Genomic DNA, 24,786 nt, shown 5'->3' with positions numbered 1-24,786 from the left:
TGCAATAGGCTTCTTTGAAACCTCCAGATATGTGATCTTTTCCAGACCTCCTCTCTGAGCAGCACAATTCTGCCATGTTCCCAGGCTCTGATTTGCAGTGGCACATCAGGAGAAGCATTTAAAAGTGGTTTCCTTGTCCTTGCAAAATGGGTTTGGGATTTTTGTTGTTATTTCATAAAATGTCTTAATGACTTCTGAGTGATCATGGTGCTTGTATCCATTTCAATGATGTTTCAGTGTTTAAAGACCTGCAGAGGAAAATGGAGGAAAACGCAGTTTACGCAGTCTTTAATTTTTTTCTTTTCTTCCATCTTACACTTTTTCAGTAAATGCATCTCTTGGCACAAGGGAAATTGAAGTGGGAGTGTGTTTCATTTAAAAAAATAACATCCTCGTTAAATAATCCTGTACTTAATTAAATTTCTTCTGTTTTAACTGGACATAGAAACAAATAACTGTGACAAAGGAAAATAAAGATTGTTGAGGAATACTGACTTACCTCTGATAAGAACCGTCTGGCATATACATAATTAATTTTTTTTCACTTATGCTTTACTAACAAGGTCAGCATTTGGTTCACATTTCCTCTTTGTACTTTGGGGTTACTTATGAGTAAAGCCTAATAGATTTGAAGCCTAAAGCCCTGTTTGTAGGATTTTTTTTTTTTAATCACTTTTTTGTTATATATTGGAAAGCATATGGTACAACTGGCTTCTGCCTAGTAAGTACGTGAGCACAAACAAGTATCGTAGTTCCCTATTTGATAATTGTGAAGGTACTGAAAAGAAAACATGACCGGTTTCCACACTGTTAATAGTACAGCTGCAGTTATTATCTTGGTAGCCAGCGATGTTAATAGGGATTGCTTTCAGTGCTTCAGACTATGGCCATAAAGTTCTTAGAGGACCTGGCAAAAGTTACCTTGGAAAAGCCGTTTCATGTTTCTGTGACTGTTTTCACTTCCTTTTATTGCTGGTCTCAGCTGTTTATCCTAGGGCTGTCTGAGTTGTCTTCAGTAGCGTAGGTCAGAGACTACCTAAGGCAGCAGTGTGTGACTTGGCACACCTATGATAAGGTTATCATGAACACAGGTAGCTCACAAATCCCATCAGCGCTTATTTCATACAAGTCATGTTTTTTAGAGAGGGCCTGCAACTGCTTCTACTTCCTGCACTGGTTATGCTATGTAACTGCAAGAAACGTTGAGTTTTATGGTTCAGGCCAGGACCTTGGACCTGTCCCTTGCAAGTTGCATGGGAGTGAGCATGGTATTTTCCTTTGATGTACACCCAAACCTATCTAAAGCCTACAGCTAGGCAGATACGTGCATCTGCCTGCTTGGATGCCAGCTAAGTGCAGGCTTCAACTTGGAGTCAGGTCTACACTCAAAATACAGTGTTGATCCATCTTATGTGTTTGCCACTCAAAATGGCAGAGCACATAGATGGAGTTTAGCTCAAAGAGCCTGGTCCTATTTGAGGATGGAAATTCTGTTAATAAAAAGGGAGCTGCAGTTCTGATAAGTCTATAATTTATGTTTCTGGCCTGACTTTAGAAACTAAGTTGAATCATGGGCACACACACAGTGAAAAATTGGCTTTTTGAATAGTAAATGACCATCCCCAGCAGGCTGACTAGCCGTGTTCAAGATACATGGCAGTGTAAATAATTTACTTTCTGCCTGTCCTTCTCGTTATTTCTTAAAATAATCCTCTGGGATATTAAATGTAAGTTGATTCCCTTCAACAAAGAGTTTAAATAAGTTCTCACATACTTATTTTATGTGTGGAAATGTTGGCCTGAGAATAGATGTAAAGTAAACTGTGAACAGGAGAGTTATGAGATTTTATGCTTCCATGGAATTCGTAGCTGCTTGTCCATCCCCTCAACAGATCAGCAATAGTAATATCCCCTGTAAAGAAGCTGCTTCTCTTCAGTCTTTGGTAAGTTAAGGAGCACTATGGCCAGTGTGGTTTTACTATATTACTGTTTCTGGCATATTAAAATTTGCACGCGAAAAAGCTCTGGCACAATTACTGTCTTTTCATCCTGTCTCAAATCACAAGGCTGCACAAAAATGGTCTGATTTTATAGAATATGAATAGAATTAATACAAGAGATGGGAGAGGAAATGTATTGCACTCACCTTTCAGTGGTCTCTTCCTGAAGGAGAGTAACACAGGAATGAGAAGTTCCTTCTCGGAGGAAACAGTACATTTTTAATACCTCAAAATTTTTGGCTGCGCTTGGTCCCATCTGAATTGTCTTTAGCAAATATTTGTTGTGACTTTAGGCTGAGATTTTTCAGAACTATCTAAGAAGGGTTCTGAAATTGAATAGAATTAAGTTCCTTGTTCCCAATAGTAATGGGATTTGGGTCTCTTAATATCATTGGTCTTCTGCTGACCTGTTGTGAGAGGCATAGCTATTTCATTTCTTCTGAAGAAACAGTGACCAAGGAGTGCCCGTTGTGCCAGTCACCTTCAGGAAGTGGAAGGACTCCTCACTTCTTGCATTCTGATGAGATCTCCCAGTTGAATGTCCCTGCCAATTCAGTGTGTGCTTCTGCTGTCACCCTCCCTCTTACCATGTAACATTTTCTTTTTATTTCCTTCCCTACAGCATTGATGACAATACGCTCTATGGTCACACCTCGTGCAAAGATAGGAACTGGTTCGGCTAGATAGCGTTGAGTCCACACTGATAGCTGAATACAACCAGGTTGCTCAGGGGAAGCTTTCCAGAGGTGCTGGTACTAAGCTTGCACTCTAACTCAGGTCCTGAAATGAGAGTCTCTAGGTATGTGAGTTCTCAGCGTTGTAAACAAGAAGAGCTGTAGGGAGACATTCAAGCTTGCAACGTAAATACAAAGAGTGGGAGAAGGAAGCTAAAATGGCCTGCTTTTCCTGCCATTGCTTGTGTCATCTTCCGCATTAGTTGTCAGTCAGACCCAAATCCGGTCATATCATTGATAGCCTCACTGAAGACACGGAAACATGAACAAAAGCTGAGGGCAATCAGGACATTGCAGGATTAGGTCTTCAGAACAAACTTTTCTTCAGGCAGTTAGCGAACATGTTTGAAGTTGTTTAGTTTTAAGAAATGTGACTTGCAGGTCCTTGTTTGAAGTGGCTGGTGAGCCAGTCCTTCAGCAAGCAGAGTATCATGAGTGTGGTAGCATCTGTTTTCTGTGGGGATACATGAACCACAACCGCCATCTTCTCTTGGTGTCTGCCATTGACTTTATACTGGGGTCATTTTCCTCTTTGCCAGTAGAAAGGAGCATGTTGCACAGGAAACTTGTCTCAAGAGTTTCAGGAAAAGGCACTGTCAGGTGAGAGGAGGTTGCAAAATTGGATCTTATCCACATGCGCTCTTCAGAGTAAATCCTTCCTCTGTTCCTATACATTATGTTATTGGTGAAATACACCAGCAAATGTTTATAGTCAAGGAAAGTTTGTACTAACACTGTGTCATGCAAATCTGTTTACGTTATAAATAGGGAACACTGAGTTAGCTCCATTTTGCTCCAGATGCAAGCGTCTTATTAAATATTTATACATGGACTAGACTGTTTACTTTGCAACTCATAGTATAGTTGTATTGGGAAGATCCAGAACACCTGGGTTTTAGTGAGGTCTTAAGGAAAGTTTGCTTCAGCTTTCCAAATTAAAGATTAAGAGCTCACTGAATTAATAAGTATATGACAGGAGAGTTTTAAATGGAAAAATATCAGTTCTAGAAGTACATTTCTAAAGTTGTGATTAACAAAATACTGGTGAATACCAGATCTTGATTTCACTCTAGTTCTGCTGCATTCCTACCCTTCTCAGATAGACAAGTATCAGAAATATCAGAGAAATACCAGAGTTTCCTCCTGGTTTAGCTTTGTTGGAGGTCTGTTCTTTACAATAGTAAAAAACAGTTGCTAGCATTAAGTCACTTGGCTGGCTTCAGTGATGGTACTCTAGATTTATCTAAAAAAAAGTAAATGAACAGTGTCCTGGACCAGTGTTACAGGTGCACTAGCTATGTAAAGCATCCTTTTCTTTTTTTGAGAGAGGCTGTAGATCTAGCCTTCCTTTTCATCTTTAGGTGTAACTATACATATGTAATCTGATATCCAGAAGTAGAGACTGGTGTGAGAACAGTTTCACTGACTAGGCGGAAAGCAGAAAAAAAGCCTGAACTTATTTTGCAGAGGATAATCCAGTTTCTCGGTGTTGAAACACTGATTGCCTGTGTGTTTAACAGTTGTATCACTTGAAGAAACATGTAAAAACCTTAACATTTTTTAAAATACAAAAGTGTGAGTGAAAAGCTTCTCTGATCTGTAGAACAAAAGCTATAGCTATTCAAAATGAAAGCTAGTTATTTACGTGTAATCTTGCTACATTGTGCATTATGTTAGAGAGACTGGGGAGCACTAGTTTTAAGCCATCACCAGTGTTTTTTAGTGTGCTCTCTAATCTTGCTCTGTCTGCACAACACTGGAAGCATTGCTGCTGTCCAGTCATTTTGCAAATCTAGCAAGAGCTTGTCTGATCAGCACTCACCTTCAGCAAATATCTGCTCACTTCACCATGAGATGTGAACATAAAGGAACATTAACTGTTTCTCTTGAGTGCAGTGGCCTGGGGTCTTAGGCAGCTTTGAATATAAATGGTCTCTGAACAAATTTACACACGTTTCTAAGATCTAGTGCCCTTTGCTTGCTCCTAAATGCCACTGCGTATCAGAAACTCCCTACCCTAATTCTTTCTAAGCACAACTAGCTATTCAAGTTACAAACCTTGGAGGGTTTCCAAAACCATAGCAAGCACCACTTGCTTGTCAGAACTAGTAGGGTTTATTCTTTTTTTGTTAAACATACAGCATTTGATCTGATTTTACCTTTACGGTGTTAATGCTTTAACCACTGTATTCCAAGAGTGAAGGAGCCTTATTCTTGCACGATGAAGAACTAATGAAATGTAGTTATGACTAATAATGTGCTTTGCTTTTTTTCTGGTGAGTCTTTCTGAGCTAATGTTCCCTATGTTTAAATTAATTTCCAAATATTTTGCACAAGTTTTGGAAGTAAATGAAACTTACAGTTCTAGGTATGTACTCTTAAAATCTGCTTTTCCCTTGGATTTGTTTGGATAAGATTTAAGAGTTGTATGTGCTGCATAAAATTTGCATTCCAGTCTAAACAAAAAGTATATTTACAAATTGTCTGCTTAGTTTAATTTTTATGGTTCTTGCCACACAATGCACTGTTTGAGATACTCTTCTTTTGATATATCAGTGTTAAAATATCACAAGTTCCCAATACTCCTGTGCTGAAACCTAACCAGAAAATTTAATTGTGGAAGAGATTTTGTTTAAATCAATTTCTTTTTACTTACTTATCACTTGATTACTTTTTTCTTGTGTTGAACTTGCATACTACTACAAATGCTACAGAGATTTCTTATACTATCTCTGTAGAAGAATCAGATTATTCCAGTAAATTAGAAATATATCTGTCCTGTAACAGCTATATTAATGTGGGAGGTAAAACACTATTTCCAGCAGAATTGGAAGACACCATCCAAATGATTCGTATTTTAAAAGGAACATTTGTGCAAAGACTCTAGTTTCTTTGGTCTGATGATTGTTTTCAGTATTTATAGTACAGCAGGGCCTGGGGCCTCAGTTACACATCAGGATCAGTTGTACTTTGTATAAACAACAAAAAAAGCCCTGCACCAAAGAACTGTTCTTCTAAGCATTAAATTTACTGGTTTTTGGAAAAAAGCACACAGCTGGAACAAAACCGTCCCAAACTGTGGCTGGACACAAGAGCAGATCTAGATTTTCATCCATTTGCTTTCAACTGTGGAGCATTTGGACTTCTTGTTCACTGCAGACGTAATAGGGCTGTTTAAAGATCCATTTAATGGATCTGCAATATAATGAAAATAAAATGATACCCAGTATACACACAAACAATGTTGAAGGATAAGACATGAGCCGGAGAAGGAGTCTCAGAGTACGTTGGTACAGTCTGATTCAGGCAAGCACATAAATTTAAGTGGCTTCTACCCTCGAGGTGACTCTAGGCTGGGAGTGGAATGAGGCAGCATACAGCTGTCTGTATGTGACCAGGTGAATGTGCTCTCAGAGCATGCAGGCTCTCAGCAGAGTTAAGGAGCCATAAAAACACTGCAAGAAGCTGTGGAATGTCCTATTTCTAATCATTAGAGCACGGATCAAGTTTTAGCATTCTTTTGTTTAATTTAAAGAAAGATAGATCACTAATTTGACCCTTATTGGATGGCTGAATGTATGTAGATCACAAAATTGAGATAGACTTACAGAGAGTGGTGCATGATATCTTCAAGATAGTATTGTCTCTCTGAGCGCTGGCCTGCTAAGTGCTAAATACAGGTGGGGATCTGATCTCTCTTGCTTCCATGGAAGGCTGCTGGACCTGGAGATACAAAAAAAAGCCTTTGAAGCTGCTGATATTTTGAAAAGGATATGCACTTCACATATTGCTTCAGTGGAGAGGGAAAGAAAATAGTCGGTGTTAATGGTTAGCTGTTTCTTTAACAAATACAGTATGAGCTGTTAACACTAGAGTGGTGTAGTGATAGAAAAAGAGAAAAAAACCCCTGCTATCAAACAAAGTAATACTGATCTGATACTGGTAAATCATGACGTGAAGACTAGATGTGCCCCCAGATTTCTTCCCCACTTGCTGTTGCATACAACAACACAAAGACAAGGAAAATGTTTTTTTCTTTTTTTTTCTTTGTTCAGCAAAGACAAAGTTTCTGGATAGTTAATTTCACTTCGCCAGGATAAAATAGCTGTTCCAGTTGACAGATAAGAGCTTTGATACTGCAATGTTACTTGTGTCAATAGAAAAATTTTGTGTCTGGAAAGGAAAGAGAAGATGATGCAGCTTTTGAGACTCAAGCAAAATCCCAGTGTTCAGGATGCAAGTCCTGTGCTTGGGCACATCCTCTGTGAGAGCTGGGAAAATGAAACCCAGGTTCTGCAGCCTACCTTTCCCATGACCACCTGTGAAACTTCCATTCAGCATTTGTGTGCCTGTTTCGTGGCTTTATCATTTGGAGCAATAGTAAAAGCAGGGAGGTGGCCACCAGATTTGACATAAAAACTAACTAGCAAGAGTCTCCCATGCACATCCTCAGTGCTTAGTTTCATGCAAGCAAGGACACAGTCCATTTCCTTACCAGAAGTTGAGACACTTCACCTTACCCTACATGTAGGACTGTTTGTTGACTTTTATGGGCTTCCCTTGTGTGTACTCTTCAGTCTGTGCTGCAAACTGAAGGTGGGCAGTATAGCTGTGCCTCCTCTGTATTTCTTACCATTATCTCCTTTCTTTTATTTCTCAGATTCCTTTTCCTTTATTCTGCTTTTAAGCCTTGACCCTTTAGCCTTCCTCAGTTGCATGATTCCACTTAGGCTTTGGTCGACCGACACTTGCAGAGCTGGCATTTCCAGCCAGTGGCAGATGTAAGACAACATTTCTGCTGACGCTGATTCAGCCAAGCAAAGATCAGCTGTGTTGGCAAGAGCAATGGCAGTGAAGGAGTGATGCATATTGGGCCTGATTCTTCTGTCTCTGACATCAGGGTTGTACTTCACTGGAGTCATTATTTGTCTGTATTGATGTAAGTGAAAAGACACTGGAGTCTTCATGTGATCTAAAACTCCATAGAAGTGAATGTTTATTCAGAGATCCAGATACAGAGAATGCATTAACTTATATTCACTCTTTTGCTGTTCTTGCTGGCTAAAAGATAGGCTGTTATAAATACCTATGGGGTTTATGAACAACTTAGTCTAGCGTCTGAAGGGCGCTGGTATGTATGTGTGTGGCTGAGGGCACAGTTTATTGCACTCTATGCAAATACAGCATGGTGTGAGGCTTTAAAAAAATATCCTATGGAAAAACATTGCTGCAGATAGCTGTGGTTTAACTGAAATTGGAGTCACTTCATGAACAAGGGAAATACAAAGCCAGTTTGTAGCAGTGATCAATAGAGGATTTTTTTTTCTCTATTTGTTTAAAGTATGCTTTGCTTATTTTTCTCAAACAGCAGTCTAATGATTGTTCCCTAGCTGATGGCTCTAGGGAAAGGGCTTAGAGTAGTTTGTGTAGCTCAACAGTGGCTGTTCTGGCTGCAAAAGGAGCGCTGGCAGCAACTTCCAAAGAGTCCTGCTGAGTCTGTGCAGACCAGATCCGCTTCCAGTGCTTGTCCTCCCAGGGTTTCTGGGGGTTTGCAATTTTTTATGAGCTGCTAGGAGGCTATTTGCAGATCTGAGGCAGTTTTGGTTCCTCTAAAATGACATGTCATCATGTTGGCATGTAGCAACACTACTCTTTGATGTAATAGGATGATGCTGAACCAAAGCATCGCTGCATTGTGGTGTACTGGTCCCCACTCGGTGTATTTTGTTAGCAGGGTTTGCTGTCTGAAACAAACTAATAAAAGTGACTACACTGTGAACTTTGTATCTTTCAGGCCTTAGATAATTCCTGTCATTCACTGAGCTCCAAGTGAGTGCAAGATACAATCAGAAATGCAATATCATCTTTCAGACCAGTGTGGCTACATCAACATAACTGGTAAAAACTGGAAGATGTCAGTATTTGCTGTTTGAAATGAAGAATAGTTTGAAAAGAAGGAAACCAAACAAGATGGTAACACCTACAATCTTTTTAAAAAAAAAAAAAAAAAAAAAAGGGCAAGCTACTTGTTTTTGTAAAATGTGCTGTCTCTCCCTACAATTTTTCCTGATTTCCATCATTATACTGTCCTGGCTACAGTAATTCTTTAACTACTGAACTTCTAAACAGACTTAGCCAAACCTTGGAGTTGCTAGCCATCTGTAAGTTACAACTGGGTAAAGACTACTCTCCTCTGTCCTGTCTAGACATCAAGATTAAGGCCTACTAAAGACTTCTGATTTTTCAAGTGAGAATCAATGTGACTTTTATATGTACATATGGATAAAAGGTATTTGATATCCTTGAGGTGTTTAAATTTATGTTGTTATTTCAAGACTTTTTTTTCTTGGTTTTATTTTTTCTTTCAGATATGTAACTCTTAAGCATTCTGAAAGCAATCAGAAGCAATTCCAGCTTTGATTAGCAGCTAATTTAAAGCAACTGATGAGCTACCATACCCCTTCCTTTGGCTTGTTGGTATGTTTGCTTAACTGCAGGATACATTCCTAACCCTTAGACATTTCAGTTCTGCTTGGATACAGTAAAGGCCATTATCTGGCTTGCAGTCTGTCAGAACAGGGAACGTTTTCTCCTTTTATTTTAAGAGGGAAGAAGCTGCTGAGCTGCTTTGGAAATAGTGGGCTGGTTATTGTCTGTCTAAAGCTCCCTAGACCTGTGCGCAGGACAGCACCAGTCAGGTTATCCTGTCATCATATACAGATCGCTGATTATCACACACCAGTGTTTGTGATCTTCTGCAGCACTGCTTCCTTCTGTCTCTCATCAAGGCCCAATGAGCACCGACCGTGACAGGTAAAATCTTCTTCCAGACCTCAGATGCTCCCATACAAAGAGCCATGCTTAATCCCTGGCCTAGTGTGTAATTTAGTAATCTGCATGGTCATGAATTCCAGGGATATATGGGCAGGAAGCGCAGAGCAGTGTGGGTAGCAGGGCAGGCCTACAGAGTCATTTAAGTCTTTGTTGTATTGTGTAGCAAGGGATTTTGGGGACAATGAAACCTGTCTGTCAAAGATTAAGCAGACTGGAAGTGTGGTTTATACCAACAAATGAATGAAGCTTTTTGGAGTGTTAATACAGCCACGTAGTAAATGTCCAAGGACTTAAACATACAATTTATGTGATGACAAGCAACATTGGAATTAATCATTTATTCTATATACCTTAGCCAGTGGGAATTCAAGTAGTTGAAGAGTTCATTTCCGTCCTTATCTTGATCAATATGCAAAACTTATTAGGAGAAATGAAAAATCCTCTATTTTTTTCTCTCCCTGACTTTGGTTTGAAGTTATTTTTACTAATTGCCGTTTATTTTCTGACACTGCCTAGTAAACCAGCCACTGACTGACTGGTGCTTCTTGTTATCAGGCATTGCAGTAAAATTTTGCCTGAACCTGCTCTGCTTCAGCCTCTGGAGATAACTGGAATCTTGCCAAATGTTATGTTTGTAGATTTGCAGGCCTCTACTACCCTCCACTCCTGCTTTGGTCTGTATATTTCCAAGCAACGTGTAGATGAGAATTCACAGACTCCATTTTTTCCCTTTAAAGTGAATTGTTTACACGTTTGCAAAACTCCCCTTGGCTCTGCTGTGTAACAGGTCTCTGGGAAGAGTTTTTGTTCTAAATCTACTATCTTGAATAAGCAAATGGTTCCCATCTGAGTTTTAAATCTTGACTAATATTATCTGTTCCAACAGATAATTTTGTTTTTAGCAGAACCCTGTGCAAGGAAAGCCGCTCAGACCTTTCTGAAGTGCCAGGAACATGCTGGGAAGGCTATGGGAGGCAAAATGTAGGGGAAACTGCTTGCAGAGAATCTATTGTTCGCCACTGACCCCTTACTGGACAGATCTATGAATGGCCTACTTTCACCGCCTGCCTTCTAACTAGAAGCATCCTTTGGGGCTGAATGACCTTAGTGGATAATGAGAACTTTTGCTGTGTTTCTCTCTTGTAAACAGAATGTTTAGCATGTGGAACATGGTCTGGTGACTAAAATGGATATTTTTTTAAATGTCTGTGTTTGTAAGGGGGGTGGGTGGATTGGTTTTTTTTTGGGGGGGGGGGGGTGTTTGTTTGTTTGTTCCAAAAAAGTCTACTTTATTCATCAGATGAATAATATTAATACACGATACAGTAGTAGGGCTTAGAGGTAGCTCCATGCTGCATAGATCAGATGCCAGTTTCAGACTTGCTTTCAGAATTACATTGTATTAAGTACTAAAACTTGGTTGTAATAGCACAAAGACTGGATACTGGACAGGGGAAGGGACAGAAGTAATGCATCAGTAAGAACAAAGGGAAAAAGACAAGTTTGTTTTTCTGGAACATTGCTTTACTTGTGGCAATTTTATAGATACACATTTTTTGTGTAACAGGGAAATTTAATAGAATAATTAGATGTTCCATCATGAAAAAAGTGAGCCAAAAAAGCAGTCTTAAGATCATGGTCCAGAATAGGTTAGGCTATGACTTGGATTGCAAGCTAAGTTAGAGGAAAGGTTCAGATTTTAAATTCAGCTATCTCAGCATCTTACAAGCTTGTTCTCTCAGGAACTTGAGACAAATCGAGAGAAACTCTTAAAGGCAAGATTGGATACAGGCATTTAAATCTGCTTTTAGAATACCAATGTTATGCTTGTGATCCAAATCTCTATTGTTCATATTCTGATTCACTTTACATTCTGCAGAAGTGGAGAACACAATGACAAATGTTACAGTAATCTTTTATTTAATTATCATATTACTTACCACCTGAAAAACTACAGCTATTTTTATTCCAAATATTAAAATGAATCTGTGCTATTTTAGTTAGTATTAAGTAGTTTCTGCAACCAACTCACCTCAGTATATAAATTATTACAAAATGCAGTAAGACAAACTGTAATATGTACAGCCACTTTACTAGTTAGAATATCTGCTGATAGACAAAGAGTAATAAGAAAATACTGAACAACTTCTATGAAGATTCAAAGGCAAGTTGTTAAATATGAAGATTGTTCTTTTAGTTGATAATTTTGCTGCATTTAAACCAAGGTAAGTTTTTCTGCTTTAGCTGGAATACAGTGAAAACATTGACAGCAACACAGGAAACTTCCGTAAGAAGTGTGAAAACTAGGGGAGTAATACCCTCAGTAGAGCTACAGCTGCCAATTAACAAATTAATATGATATTATGATATCTCCATTAAAATGGTCCTCAGTTATGATCCTTTGAGAGAAGTTGTTGCTCTAGAGTAATTACCATGGAAAATAAATGATCAGTCTCCCTTGAGATGTCATACACTACATTATCACTTTTTGCTCAGATACAATTCATTGATATCCACCTTCAAAGCAGAAGCAGCAAATCAAGTGGAAACTAACGAAATCTTTGGAATCAAAGACAAGACTGTTTTCTGCAGCTGTGATGAACTAAGTGTTTGTGAGCTATCCAAATATCCCATTCAGATTGAAAGTCTTTGCCTGGCAGAAAACATTTTGGAGGTTTTTGAATCTATGCAAAGTAAACAGATACTTCACTGAGTGAATTTTGTTCGAATGACCAAACCCCTCCAGCCTTTTAATATGATTTAAAAATGGGTTTCATTGCAGCAATCTGGGAATGGATGAGCCTCGCCCAGGCTGCATACTCCAGATCTGGGTCTAAAATTGCCCAAAGGGAGGGAACATTGCTATTGCTAGCCTGGAAAAAAACTGGGGCAGGATCTTGCCTCTCCACTCCAGTGCTTAGCAGGGAACCCAGCTGGTGAGCACGAAATAATTGTCCTAAAGACTAGTACCCTTTAACTTCTTCCTGGCTCTTGTTGATTAGTGGGTTGTTTCTCTCTAGAAGTGCAAGAGGCATTAAATCTTTGCTAGAAGTGTTTAACTGACATTTTTGCAACTGTTCTTGTACATCTCCGCGTTGTTCTCCTCTGTGTGGCTGTTTCTGTAAAAATACTCCTAAATTGCTGGTCTTAGATGCATCTTGTGGATATGAGTTCCCCAGGACAATTGCCAGGATTTAAATAGTCTGGGAACTTAGTTTAGCTGCTGATAGAAACTAAAGCTGGGAATAGCTTATCTGTAGCTGAAACTGCAATAAATAGCTCCAGTGAGCAAAGTTTCTCTAAAAGGTTCATGAGCTATTTTTTGTCTCTAGCATGAGGCCCTTTAGAAAGGCCAAGAAGGCATCATGTAAGGTAAGTGATCACCAGAGCTCTGTAACTGTTTCCATGCATGGAAACCTCAAACCTTTGTTTTTTCATTACTGGTTTCTTCATCCTCGTTCCTTCCTTTACTGGTTGAATGTCATGTTTGGGGAAGTTCTGGTGCAAAAGGACACTCTCTGTTCCCACAGCATGAGGGAAATGGAAAACTGTGTATCATCCACTGATATGTAACTGCTTTTCAGTCTCTTTGTCTCATGCTTCTGGGTCTATTCCTTGTCTCTGAGTTATCTCCCTATCTCTGTGTTATTGGGGGAGCAGGACATGTCTTGACTGCGCTTGATTTCCAGTTCCCAGGCAGAAAAAGTAGTCAAATGTAGTTATAATGTAGTATTAGAAATTGTGAGCCAGCAGAGACATTCTTTTGACCTTTTTATTACCAATTCCCTGTTTCCTTCCTTCCCATCTCAGTCTTCCATTTTCAAAATCCCTCAGCTCTCGTTGGCTGCTGTAGAGGCTGATGGACAGAGTATTCTGTGTGTGAAAGAGTGAGTTGCGCGCTGAGATGTGCAGTTCCTCCCCCTCATTTGCTTCTTAGAGAGTTGCGCTGCTGCTTTCTCAGTGCACAGCCTGGACTTTCATAGCCAGTGCCTTTGTGGGATGCATGAAAGTCAGCGGCTCTGCCCCTCAGTGCAACAGGGAAGATGAAACCATCCTATCTGCTAAGGAATAGTTGTGCTGGGAAATGCTGGTATGGGCAGTCTCTTCCTGCTAGATCTAATCCCTGCCCACATCCCTGTTCTGTCTCTGAGGAAACACTAACTTTTCACAGCCTTTGCTTGCAAGGGGAATTAGAAATTTGAAAATTGGGTTTGTTGTAAAAGAAAGAACTGGACAGGAGCCCAAAGCAAATTAACAGATCTGGACACAGCAGACCCCGAGGAGGTTTGGAGTCTGTTTGGCTTCAGCATGTGGCTGAACCCTCCCTGCCTTTCTAGATACAATGTCCCTTTAATAGTCTTAACAGGCCTGACTCTGGCAAGATTTCACTTGTTCAGTACACTACTCAATACAGCTAATTTTCTACTGACAACATTTTTTTGCAACAATGAATCTTCTGTCACTTTAGTCCATGAAGAAGGCAGCTTGGAAATGCCAGCCAGAGGGGGAGGTAGCAAAAAGTTCATTGTAGCTGTTCACTTAAACAGTTCTTCAGAAGCACATCGGGCTTTTTTGGTTTGTTCTGTAGGGTGCTGGGGATAAGTGGAAGGGAAAATAACATAACACTGCATGCTCTTCTTCCCTCATGAGCCCATAGCAGATCTCTGAAAAAGTTGTGTATTGTAGGGTGTATCTTAAGGAGAGTCAGAAGCTGTGGTTTTATGGGCAGTCCTGATGTGACTGCCCGTGAAGTCATTATGATTCAATATCAGTTTTTCCCAAGGGACTTGTCTAATATCTATAATTAATGTGGTATCTTCCTCAGTAATGAGTTAGGTAAAACCCCTTTAAATGGTTTGTGAAAAATAGTATGCTTGATCTTAGCAAATCTGTTGGAGAGACTATATATATGCATACATATTGTATATATATACACAGTACATACTGCAAGGCCTGTAGCCAGGTCTTGGAAATTGTATAAGCTCAGTTAATAAACCCCAGTGTGTGTCTGAAGTTCATCCATATTGTTTGTCATGTGAAAAGCAACAGATAGAAACGATTAAAATACGAGATAAACCCAAGTGATCCCATTTGATTGTCTGATTGAAACAAACAAGTTATTGAGTAAGAGACAACTTTAAACACAAAATGTAAAAGCAGACTGCAAAGTATTGCTGAGGACAATAAAAGCACTGCCAGAAGTAAGGATAGTAAGGCTGAAGAAGAAGAAAGCAAAGTGAAGCTGGCAGTAATTGTGGGCTGCCATCCTTTGCAGGTCACACTTGTGTGCAGCATGTCGCTATGGGTTACTCGGGAATGAAGCAATTTCAATTATTCTTTTCATTTACACAGTTTTCAATAAACATGAAAACTAATTGTAACCAGTTAGCTGATCCTTTGCTAGAGCAATAGTGATGTAGATACCTGCTGTTCTGTATCACCGAAAAGGCTTTACTGGCCTGTAAGGGGCAAAAAGTAGTTGGCAATAGAACCAGTGGCATCTGCAGATCAGTCTGGTTAGAGAAAAGCCCTGCAACCAAAGCCAGTAGAGTCAGGGGCTATGACCCTCTCTTTTCCTTCGACCCATCCCCTGTTTTGGGGACTGACTGCTGAGGAGTCATTATTTGGTCCTTTTCTACTGCCGTGCTCTCCCCAGAGACGACATGTGTGCATTCTGGGGAAAAAAAATGCTTTGCATGTGCTACCTTGTCTACTTTCCTGTACGGCCATCAGGAAAATGGAGAGAAGTCCTACAGCAACCCTGTGTTTTCTTCTGAAATAACTAATTCTTTTGTATTAAAATTCAGCTCAGGACTTGTGCTGCTGTCAAGAGATGTACACAATATTCTGAAGTGCCCTTCCCTCAGTAAAGGGCAGGAAAATGTTATGACAGCTGCTGTCCTATGTGAACAGGTCGGGGAACTGTAAAGGCTTTCTAAAACATTTTTTAGAGATTAGGCACCAAAGACTTGAGGGAGAGAAGATGAACTGAGGTTGCAAAAGACCATAAAATCTCATAAACCATTCAAACCTTTGGCTCTACTATACTCTTTTGTTAAATAAAAAAATGCTTAGTTTGTAAGTGAATTGAAGTCAGTTAGACCTCACTTGCTGCAAAATTTTTGCTAAGATTTCATAATCGTGTAATCCATCCTTTCAATATAAGTCCTATTTTTTTGGAATGTTGATGAGTGTAATGTAATGCCAGAGCTCCATGAGATGTGGGAGGGGTTCCTGCCTACTGTTACTCACCTCCTCCTTCATGCCTCATTTCCTCAGTTGCCTCTAAGTCAGGCTTAAATAGATGCATGATTTCAGAGGAGTAGTGCCAGTTGCCAGTCTCGTACGCTGTCTGCATGAATTGCTCTCCATTTGTGTATGAACCTAGCATTGTCCTTCCAGTTTAAAACACAAAAAGGCCCTAAAGATATCAGTTAAGCTAGCAAAAAACCTTTTTGCTGTGGCAGGTAGCAAAAAGCTCATCTCAGATGACTGTATATCACCTGAGCCTCATGGCCAATTAGCTTAAACAAACAGTGGCTAAGCTGGGGATTCAGGGGTGATCACCTTTGCTGCAGTGATACTCTGGGACACAATTCATCAGTATCTGTAGTCTCTGGAAACCCTGATAACTGTTTCACATAGTTTCTGCCGAAATGAAGGCATAATTCTGAGTGATGATTATGAAAAGACAAGTACATTTTATTCAGATACATAGTGTAGCTCCTTAAAAATAAGCTTTAACTCATGATTTTCATACAACGGTTATTCATTTAATTGAAATACAACATAAGACATCACTATGCTTCATAAATCCTGCTACTTGTTCTTTATTTTAAAAAATCCACACAAATAATATCTTTATATTTCTGTAGTGCCCGTCATTCTGTATGACAGTCAGTGTCACACGTGGATCCCCTCCTCTCTGGAGTGCAGCGCAGGAAGGCTATCGCCTAGCCGGCGCATCTCGCACAGATGTTACAACCCACAAGTGACTTTCACTTACTTTCATGTTATCTGTCTTCTCTGTGGTCTGGAGCCTTTCCATGTGCTCTTACTTTCTTATCTAACTTGGACATTTCAGTACATCAAAGCAAAAAAGCAATCTGAGTTAAAGTCATCCTTTTTGACTGTCTTACTTTTTTAAAAAAAAGTAGTTTCTTTAAAGGTTATGAAGTATAAAATGGAATAATTACTTAGATTTAACACTGAGTCACTCCAGGCATTGTCCATGGTGGGGAAAAAGGCGACAATATGTGGTCTCTTTGTGTGCTATAAATAGAAATAGCAAATATGTGGAATTGATTGGATCAGGATGTTCCATGAAAGTTTTTAACTGGAAATTGAATATTTTAAAGAACAAACTTTTCAGAGATTTAAATATCCAATTTAAAAATAAAGTGGTTTTTTTGGGTTTTTTTGTTTTTGTTTTTGTTTTTTTTTTTTTTTTAATGTCCAGGGTTTATATGCAGTTCTGTATTTATACTGTGGTAAACCTTCTGTTGCAACTTTATGTTACTGAAATACAGGATTCAAGAAGCAAATGGTTTATGGAATCAAATTTCATTGATCTTTTTTAAAGCCATTTAAAAATAGGGCATAAAACCATACATATATGCACACACACATTTTTTAATCACCTAGATTTTCTACTTGCGTTCATGTCTAGTCAGGCTTAGTGGAAATAACAGAAGTATTTTTGAAAATAGAGTTTATCACATGAACTAAAATTGGAAATTATTATGAGAAACTGCCTGCAGTTGCTCATTACTACATTAAAAGATTGCTCCTGAGATGACCAGAGCAGCCTTGACAGTCTGCAGTGTGAGCATGCCAAGTGCTGCTTTGCATAAACAGAAAACTTCTAAAATGAATTATGATTTTAAAGAATTTCACATGGTACAGGAATAATTTGTCTCTTAAAAATTAATTTTTAAAAAAATTATTACCCTGATATCCTTCCTTAAAAAATAGAGAACAACAAAGAAAAAAAAAACTTTGAGATTTTTGGGAAGGTGCTGAATGAAGTAGGATTGTTGCACAGGATGTTTTTTCTGGTCCTTTATTTCTGTGTGTATATACAGTTTTGTGTATTCATCTCATGCTGTGTGGGTGAAAAGCTGTGTAGAGGAACAGTAAATTATATGACAGAAATAAAGAAGCCATTTTGAACAAGACTTTCCCTAAGTTTTTAGAAGAAAAACTGAAGAATAATTTTCTTTAAAAGTACAAAGCATTTTTCAGTAGGGAAAATAATTACTCACTCTGGAATGTGAGCAGGGCACTGGATACCTGACCTGTAATTTAGGAAAATAGTGAAGGGTTTTTCATCAGTAATTATTATTATTACTGTAGAACTGTGGGGCCCCAGTTGAGACCAGGACTCTCTTGTGCTAGGCACTGTCTATCCAGCAAGAGATAACGGCTGCTGCAGGAATCCTGCAGCAAAGGCAGGGCAGACTGAAGAGGAGAAGGGAGGAAATGGAGGTAGAAAGTAGAAGTGGTTAGCCCAAGGTCATGCTACTCACTAATGGACACTGCTGCCTTGCATCAACAAATCACTTACAGACACTTCATCTGAGTTTGGCGCAAGTCGTGCATCCCCTTTTCTAATGTGGCATCCCTGATCAGAGAGAATGGCCATGATTTAAATGGCTAATGCCATTTGCCTGCATGAAAGAGCATCTCAAAGGATCAGTCCATGCACAGGCTATCCTGTAGAACATGGGAATCAGGTACATAGATCTTCCTTGAAACTTTTGGGCTAGATTCTTCTTAGGGTATGCAGTATATGAGAACATATGTTTTTAGGGCCATAATGGTTTAATGGTTGGCTCTTTGGTTTGCCCTAATGTAATCAACCGAGTATAAGATGCTTCAGACTCCAAAGCATTTGTTTGTGAAGTAAATCTTTGTTACTAGCAATTTTTTGTGCCGATAAAACATTGTTTATGGGGGATAAAATGGATGAAGAAATAGAGAGCGTGAGTAAGACCCTTACTCAAAATGTGGTCACTGAATTCTCATAGAGAAAGAACTATGTGTTAGTTTGAGAAAACATGAACGTTTTTAAATTCAGTTGCTCTTTTCATACACCGGACCTTAATTTTGCTTATAAAAATAATAATAATGCTTTGCTGCTTGTAATATGGCAGACTACGAATTTACTGACTGAAGTAGGGATCAGTTCCTCCCTACCTGATCAGTACTAGTTCTGTTAAACTTATCTCACTTTGCGAGTTCCAGTATCCCTTTTTGCTGATGAATCCCTGAGCTAGTATTTGGCAGTGAGTGAGGCTAGTAGAACTGTCCCCCAAGTAAATAAGCACTTGTATTATTTTTTTGTCCTTGAAATAAGGGATATGTCCAGTGGTTCCATACCACTGCCACATGTGGTCCTTTGCACAGCGACCAATAAAATAGATTTGTACTTTATTCTCCAACCTCACAGAGGCAATGGGAAAAAAAAGAATGTTTGGAATTTGCAATGCTATGTGTAGCAGCTCTGCTTCAGTGGGCGAAAATTTATGTGGGGTATTAGAGTTAGCAAAAGGGGTAGGGACAATAGAGAAACTGTGATGTATTTGATTGTGTAGCAGTAGAGAGGCCCCATCATTACCCACCATACTGGCCTTTCCTCATGACACCCTGGGATGCAGGTGAATTAAAAGGGTGGAGGGAAGCAGGCACATGTTGCAGAACCTTTTCCATCTTGAAAGACACTGTCAGCAAATTATATTTTCAGGCCATTTTGTTTTAGCACCTTCTGCAGTGTGGTGATTCAGAAGCAATGGGAGGTTCCTATCCCAGCCATTTTTTCCTCTTGGTTACCACACGTTGAGAATGGAAACCTGAATATGTGAGACATTTCTGTATTTTTAATGGTTTGCAATGGCTAAGCACATAACAGAGATGCATATGACTCACATTGAATTTGTGACAAACTTGGTCAAAATCCTGAAATTATCTATGGAAATGCCATAGCATATCAAGAAATAATGCCATTTTTTACCAGCATCATGTTCATCACAGAGGGACAGGCATCTCATTTAGTGCTGCTTGTGTAGTAAAAGTCTGGTGCACGAATATGTTTGAGAATGCAGGTCGTGGTTTTCAAATATATGAAATTCTAGTGGGCATTTGAGAAAACATTCACAAGACAGTAATTTCATAGACTTTGTCCTTGCTTGGTGTTACGAGCATTCTATAGTTTTTCATCTTTTTAAAAACAGTTGGCATGCAGCCAGGAAACCAAAATGATACTGTTTGCATTAATTACTAATGGCTTTTCTACAGGCTACTGGACTATATATATTGAACAATAGAGATTGAAAATAGGGAGGTCTGTTCATTCGCTGTAGTTTCTGTTTGGTATAATCCACATTTTATGTTTAAGCTCATCTTCACTGCTGAGAGATGTGTTATTCTTTTTATCCTTTGGATAAGCAAGAGCAATCCTGATGTCAAAGCACAGTAAAGACTAGGCACTTAACTTTTTGCCATAAGGTAAACTCATTGAGGTCAAACAGTAGTTCCACCTGGTGTTGAATGCTGTAAGTTTACCTTGTGGTAAAACCTGAGTCTTCATTTTGCTTTTATCCTGGAATTGCTCCTGCACACCACAATGCCTGCTCTTTATAATGTTTTTATCTTGGGACAGTTCATGGGAGTGCTACTGAATAACGAAAAATGCTGCTTTTTTAGCAGTGGAGGCAAGTCCTTTGTTTCAGCATAGAAAACATGATTTCCATCCACATAGACTTCAAAAAAGAAACAGTAGGAATTCTTGAGAGCCTGATTATCATGGCATAATCACATTATCAGAGAGATTAGAAGCACTTTACTGTGTCTTTATGGTTTAGTGACACTCTAAGGCACTGGACAAAATCTTCAAGTGCTGTTAAAATCTTTCTTGTAGGACACTAAGGCAAAAGACAGCTTTTTACTTATGGGCCCTGAAATCACAGAGAACACATTTAATTCTTCTGTCAGAGAGCTGCAGAACCGAACACAAGCAGAACATGTAGTTACTGGTCTTTACTGTCTCATCTGGATATATTTCTCAAAGTGACCTGCAACAGAGCAAAACAAAAGCCTCCTAAAATTTTAATTCCTATCAGTTCCAGTCATTGTGAAACACTGTCATTAACCAGGCAATCAAACTAATTGAATACAGAAGTGTTAGCAATTCAATTAAGTGAGGAATTCACAGTGTTTTCTCTAGAAACCTTGGTGGACTCTTGGATGCTGTTGCTTTTGTGGGTGGTGGCTGGCTATAACACTAACACACCCATTTTTAGGGTATGTCTCTCCACTGCTGTGTTGCCTTGAGGTAAACAGTCCACAACCCATATCTTGTAAGTGAGATGTTGCCTGAAAGACTCTGCATAGCTTGTGACTATGGGAAATTAAAGTTAAAGCTGAGACTGAAAGTGAGAGCAAAGCATGTGATTTTCATAACATGTTCCTTGCTGTGTACGGTTGCCAAGGACCACTGAAGATTTGTGGATTAATGTTACGATAATATGGTTCCCAATATAAAGGATTCCATTGATAATTAGCCCAGAGAGAAGAAAGCTAAAAATAATCAACAGAAAAGCCTTTTCAGATGGGAGTCTGTGCCTCTGGAAGTGCATGGTATGGACAGTGTCTAGACAGAAAAGGTATGGAATATAAAACATGCACTTGACCTCAGTTAAAAGGCCAGGATGAAACAACCACAACAGAAAGAGTGACATGGGGGAACTGCTGCACTTTAAAAGAAAACTGCTCCAGTTAGTGAAGAAACATGGAATATGGGACAAAATGTTTTAGCCTAAACAGGTACTAAAAATGATTCTGGAAATAGAATTTTTAAAATCAATTACAGTTTGTTTCACTTTGCTTGATTACTAACATGTAAAAATGCATTTTTAAATTAACTGTAAAGTCTTTTACCTGCCAAGGCATGGAGTCAGGACTTTGTATGTCTCCAGCTGAGATTACTAAAACACTTGCAGCAGGGAGCTGCATTCCTTCTGCTGTTTTAAGGAGTTAGGGAAATAGAAGGGAAACACACTACAATGCGCATGAGTGTAGAGGAGAATTGAAAGGAGAAGGTTTTTTTTTTTTTTTTTTTTTACTTCCTCCTCCATTGCATATCTTTTAATGTAAGGCTTGATCCTTTGCATGGATAACTTCATGTAATCCACTGTCTGTCTTGCCAGTAGAAAGCATAGCCGTAAACTGCCATTTTCTACTCATACTTTGGGACCTTAGACTCTGTTGATCTCTTTCAGATTGTCTCAAAATGAACCAAATGAAAAGTACAAAAATGTTAACACAAAACTCTGTGTTAAGCATTCAGCTGCCAAGAGGCAGTTTCTGAGGCTGATAAAAAATCAGAGCACCTACAGCAAATTTTTTTAAACATTGGCTTGTTTCAGAAACAAGTACAAGACTACTCTGGACATCAGTGTAGTGATAGAACAATGAAAGTTCATCAGTCACCTATGAATCTCTGCAGTTGTAGAAAAGGCTGCCATCTTCGGGCAATACTCAGTCACTGCACCCTTCTTTTTGTGCTCGAGAAATCAAAATCCACACCCCGTCTATAAGCTAACTAGGAGAGCACAGTGGAAATAATCCCAATCTTGAGCCAACCATTGTACTAGTCTCAAATACTCTAAAAATATGCTTTCTGACTGGATGTGACCCATGCAATTCTTGCATCTTGTGTTATCTTTTTGTTGTGCTTGATCTAAAGCATAAGCAAAATCTTTTTGCACTTTACAGCTTGGAAATACAGCTACAAACTCAAGAAGCAGCAGTCAGTTTGATCTCAAAACACTGTTGTCTTCCCCTGTTCCTTCCTACAGTAATATGAGTAGTAATAAATCTTCCAGGAAAATGGGGAGGTTTCTTACTATTACTCATGACTTCCCTGAAATAACTTCTAAAAACTCTTTATCTCAGAATGTACAGGAAAAACTTTGGGATGTCCTAACTACCCTGAGAGGTATCAAATTGGATTGCAGATTGAGTTGGATAGAGTAATTGCAAAGGAGTTTGTAAACATGGTGCATTGACTTATTTTTTGTTGTATATTAGGGTCGACCAGGACCGATTGGGCTTCAAGGACCGATAGGTGCACCTGGATTTACTGGCCCAGAAGGTTTGCCAGGAGCAAAAGGTGAGAGAGGAGCAGTGGGCCCCCCTGGACCAGCTGGACAGAAAGGTGACAAGGTAGGCTCAACAGTGACTTTTCTGCCCCTGCAATAGATCTATGGCCTTGTATATATTTTTGAATGAATAACGATAATCTTGGACTATCTGCCCAGGGGTAAGAACACAACTGCATCTCGTTAGTGTCTTATGAGAATCCCCTGCTTTTATTTTTGAATGAGAGTACAGTTCCTAAAGCTGCTGAACATTGTAGCCATCCTGGTAGATGAACCGTAGCCAAATTAGTATTGCTGTTGCATATAGTATTTCACTTCACATGCTCAGGGATAGATGGGTGTTACCACACTACGTTTAGAGAGACCTGGTGCTGATTTCTGTGTAGAAGATCCTGAGTTGGTGTCTAGCAAAGCAAAAGGAATGGGCACTAAATGAAACCTGCAATTCAGTTTTGCAGGTGCAAAGTTACTTATAACAGAAAGAATATTATAAACTGTGTCATATTAAATGGAATAACCCATAAGGTGTGGGTGTCAATGAATGCAGTGTGCAAGAATGGGCAGAACAGCAAACAGAAATGTCTTAATGTCCTTAGGATCTGTTCTGCTGTCTCTTCTTAGGAAAGAAGTATCAACAGGGGAGTTTGGAGCTAGGTAAAAGAATGAATGAAAATATGAACCAATACTTTCAGTAATAAAAAGTAGGTACATGTGGATAGTTCATCTTAAGTTTGCATTGTGCACCAGGCATGTGTTTACATCATGAGTTTTGGGTTGCATGCAGAGGGCTCATTGAGTCCCACTGCATAGGCCAGAGCTGTGTATATGCTCCCACCACATAGCCTGACAGAGGTTCTGTAGTGGATTATAAAATGGGGAAGTCTGATATTGTCTGATGCAAGGACTGGGATGAGATTCCTACTGTCACGCCTATGTGGTTGGACAAAAGGAATGTTTCAAGGACAACAGCTTGCAAGCTTAAAAGACAGAGGAAGTCCTGCTGTGCCTTGTTTCTAAAATCTGAAGGAAGTCTGGGACATCAGGACAAGGGCTTGCGTTCTGGGACTATCCCAGAGCATCTTACCAGTCTACTTGATGCAAGGTACTCAGGTAATGTGTGCAAATAAGACAAAGACAGTTGGTTTAGGTATCAGGACCTGCAGAGCAGAGTTTGTCTTCCATGTTTTCCCAGCTACTGACAGGTGAGCTAGCTAGATGAAAGCTAGCTCAATTGTACTTTCATATGCTGTAGTTACACCCGCTTCTCATTTAATATTAGTCAACATGCTGGAGTTCTAGTCACCCTTTCTTATAAGACAAGAACCAAGTAAACTGAAAATAATGACAATGAAGGTCATTGCTTTGGTGTTGCATTCATCTGAAAGGCAATGGAGGATTCAAAACAAGGACTGAGTGCTGATATGCGTGATAGCATTTTCATAATTCTAGCAGATAACACTGAAATCATTAAACCCGGATTTTGGAAGACACAGAAACCAGGTTAGGAACTGGCTTTTAACGACTGGAACCAATTTCCTTGCACTGAAAAAATGCCTTATTTACTCCAGAACTGCTGTTTCTATCCATTGAAATGGATACATATGCAATATCAACATGCAATAAGATTCTGTCTCTTTATCCCTCGTGGAAGCAATATACTTTACCTTTCCAAAGCACGAGCAGTTTAGGCTGGATATTCTGCTTACACAGTCTCTTTTGCTACTGTTCAGAGCAGAGCAGTAGAACCAACGAAGTAGTAATTATTTGCAACTTAGCCAGAGGTGGTCTGAAGTTAATACTGTGGTCTGCACATCTCCGGGTGGTGCTATCCAAGCACAGACAGAAAAACCCCTAAGTCCTGTTGAAACTCTTGGAAGGTCAAGTGTGACACTGAGAGTTAATCTTATACTGGACTGTTTATTTTCCTGGCATCTTGTTTTCCCCAGATGTACAGTAGAAGATTATATTTTTACTTTAAATTGCCTGATTAAAACATTCCTGAAACACTCATTTGGCATCCAGTCAATCTCTGATGCTCAGTTCCTATCTTCACTGACC

At 39.3% G+C, this 24,786-nt stretch overlaps 1 protein-coding gene across 4 annotated transcripts in view; it reads left to right on the top strand.

Moving 5' to 3' along the window:
* Positions 1 to 24,786, top strand: part of COL4A6 (collagen type IV alpha 6 chain) — a 141,924-nt gene that overhangs the window by 64,180 nt on the left and 52,958 nt on the right. For all 4 annotated transcript variants that reach the window (XM_029996536.2, XM_029996537.2, XM_029996539.2 and 1 more), the window contains one exon: positions 22,658 to 22,792. In XM_029996536.2, coding sequence (XP_029852396.1) covers positions 22,658 to 22,792 — 135 coding nt within the window. The remainder of the gene's footprint in view (positions 1 to 22,657; positions 22,793 to 24,786) is intronic.

This window comes from Aquila chrysaetos, chromosome 21 (genome assembly GCF_900496995.4).
Source record: "Aquila chrysaetos chrysaetos chromosome 21, bAquChr1.4, whole genome shotgun sequence".
Classification (NCBI taxonomy): Eukaryota; Metazoa; Chordata; class Aves; order Accipitriformes; family Accipitridae; genus Aquila; species Aquila chrysaetos.
Note: the sequence above shows the minus strand (reverse complement) of the source record. Positions and strands in the feature narration are given on the sequence as shown.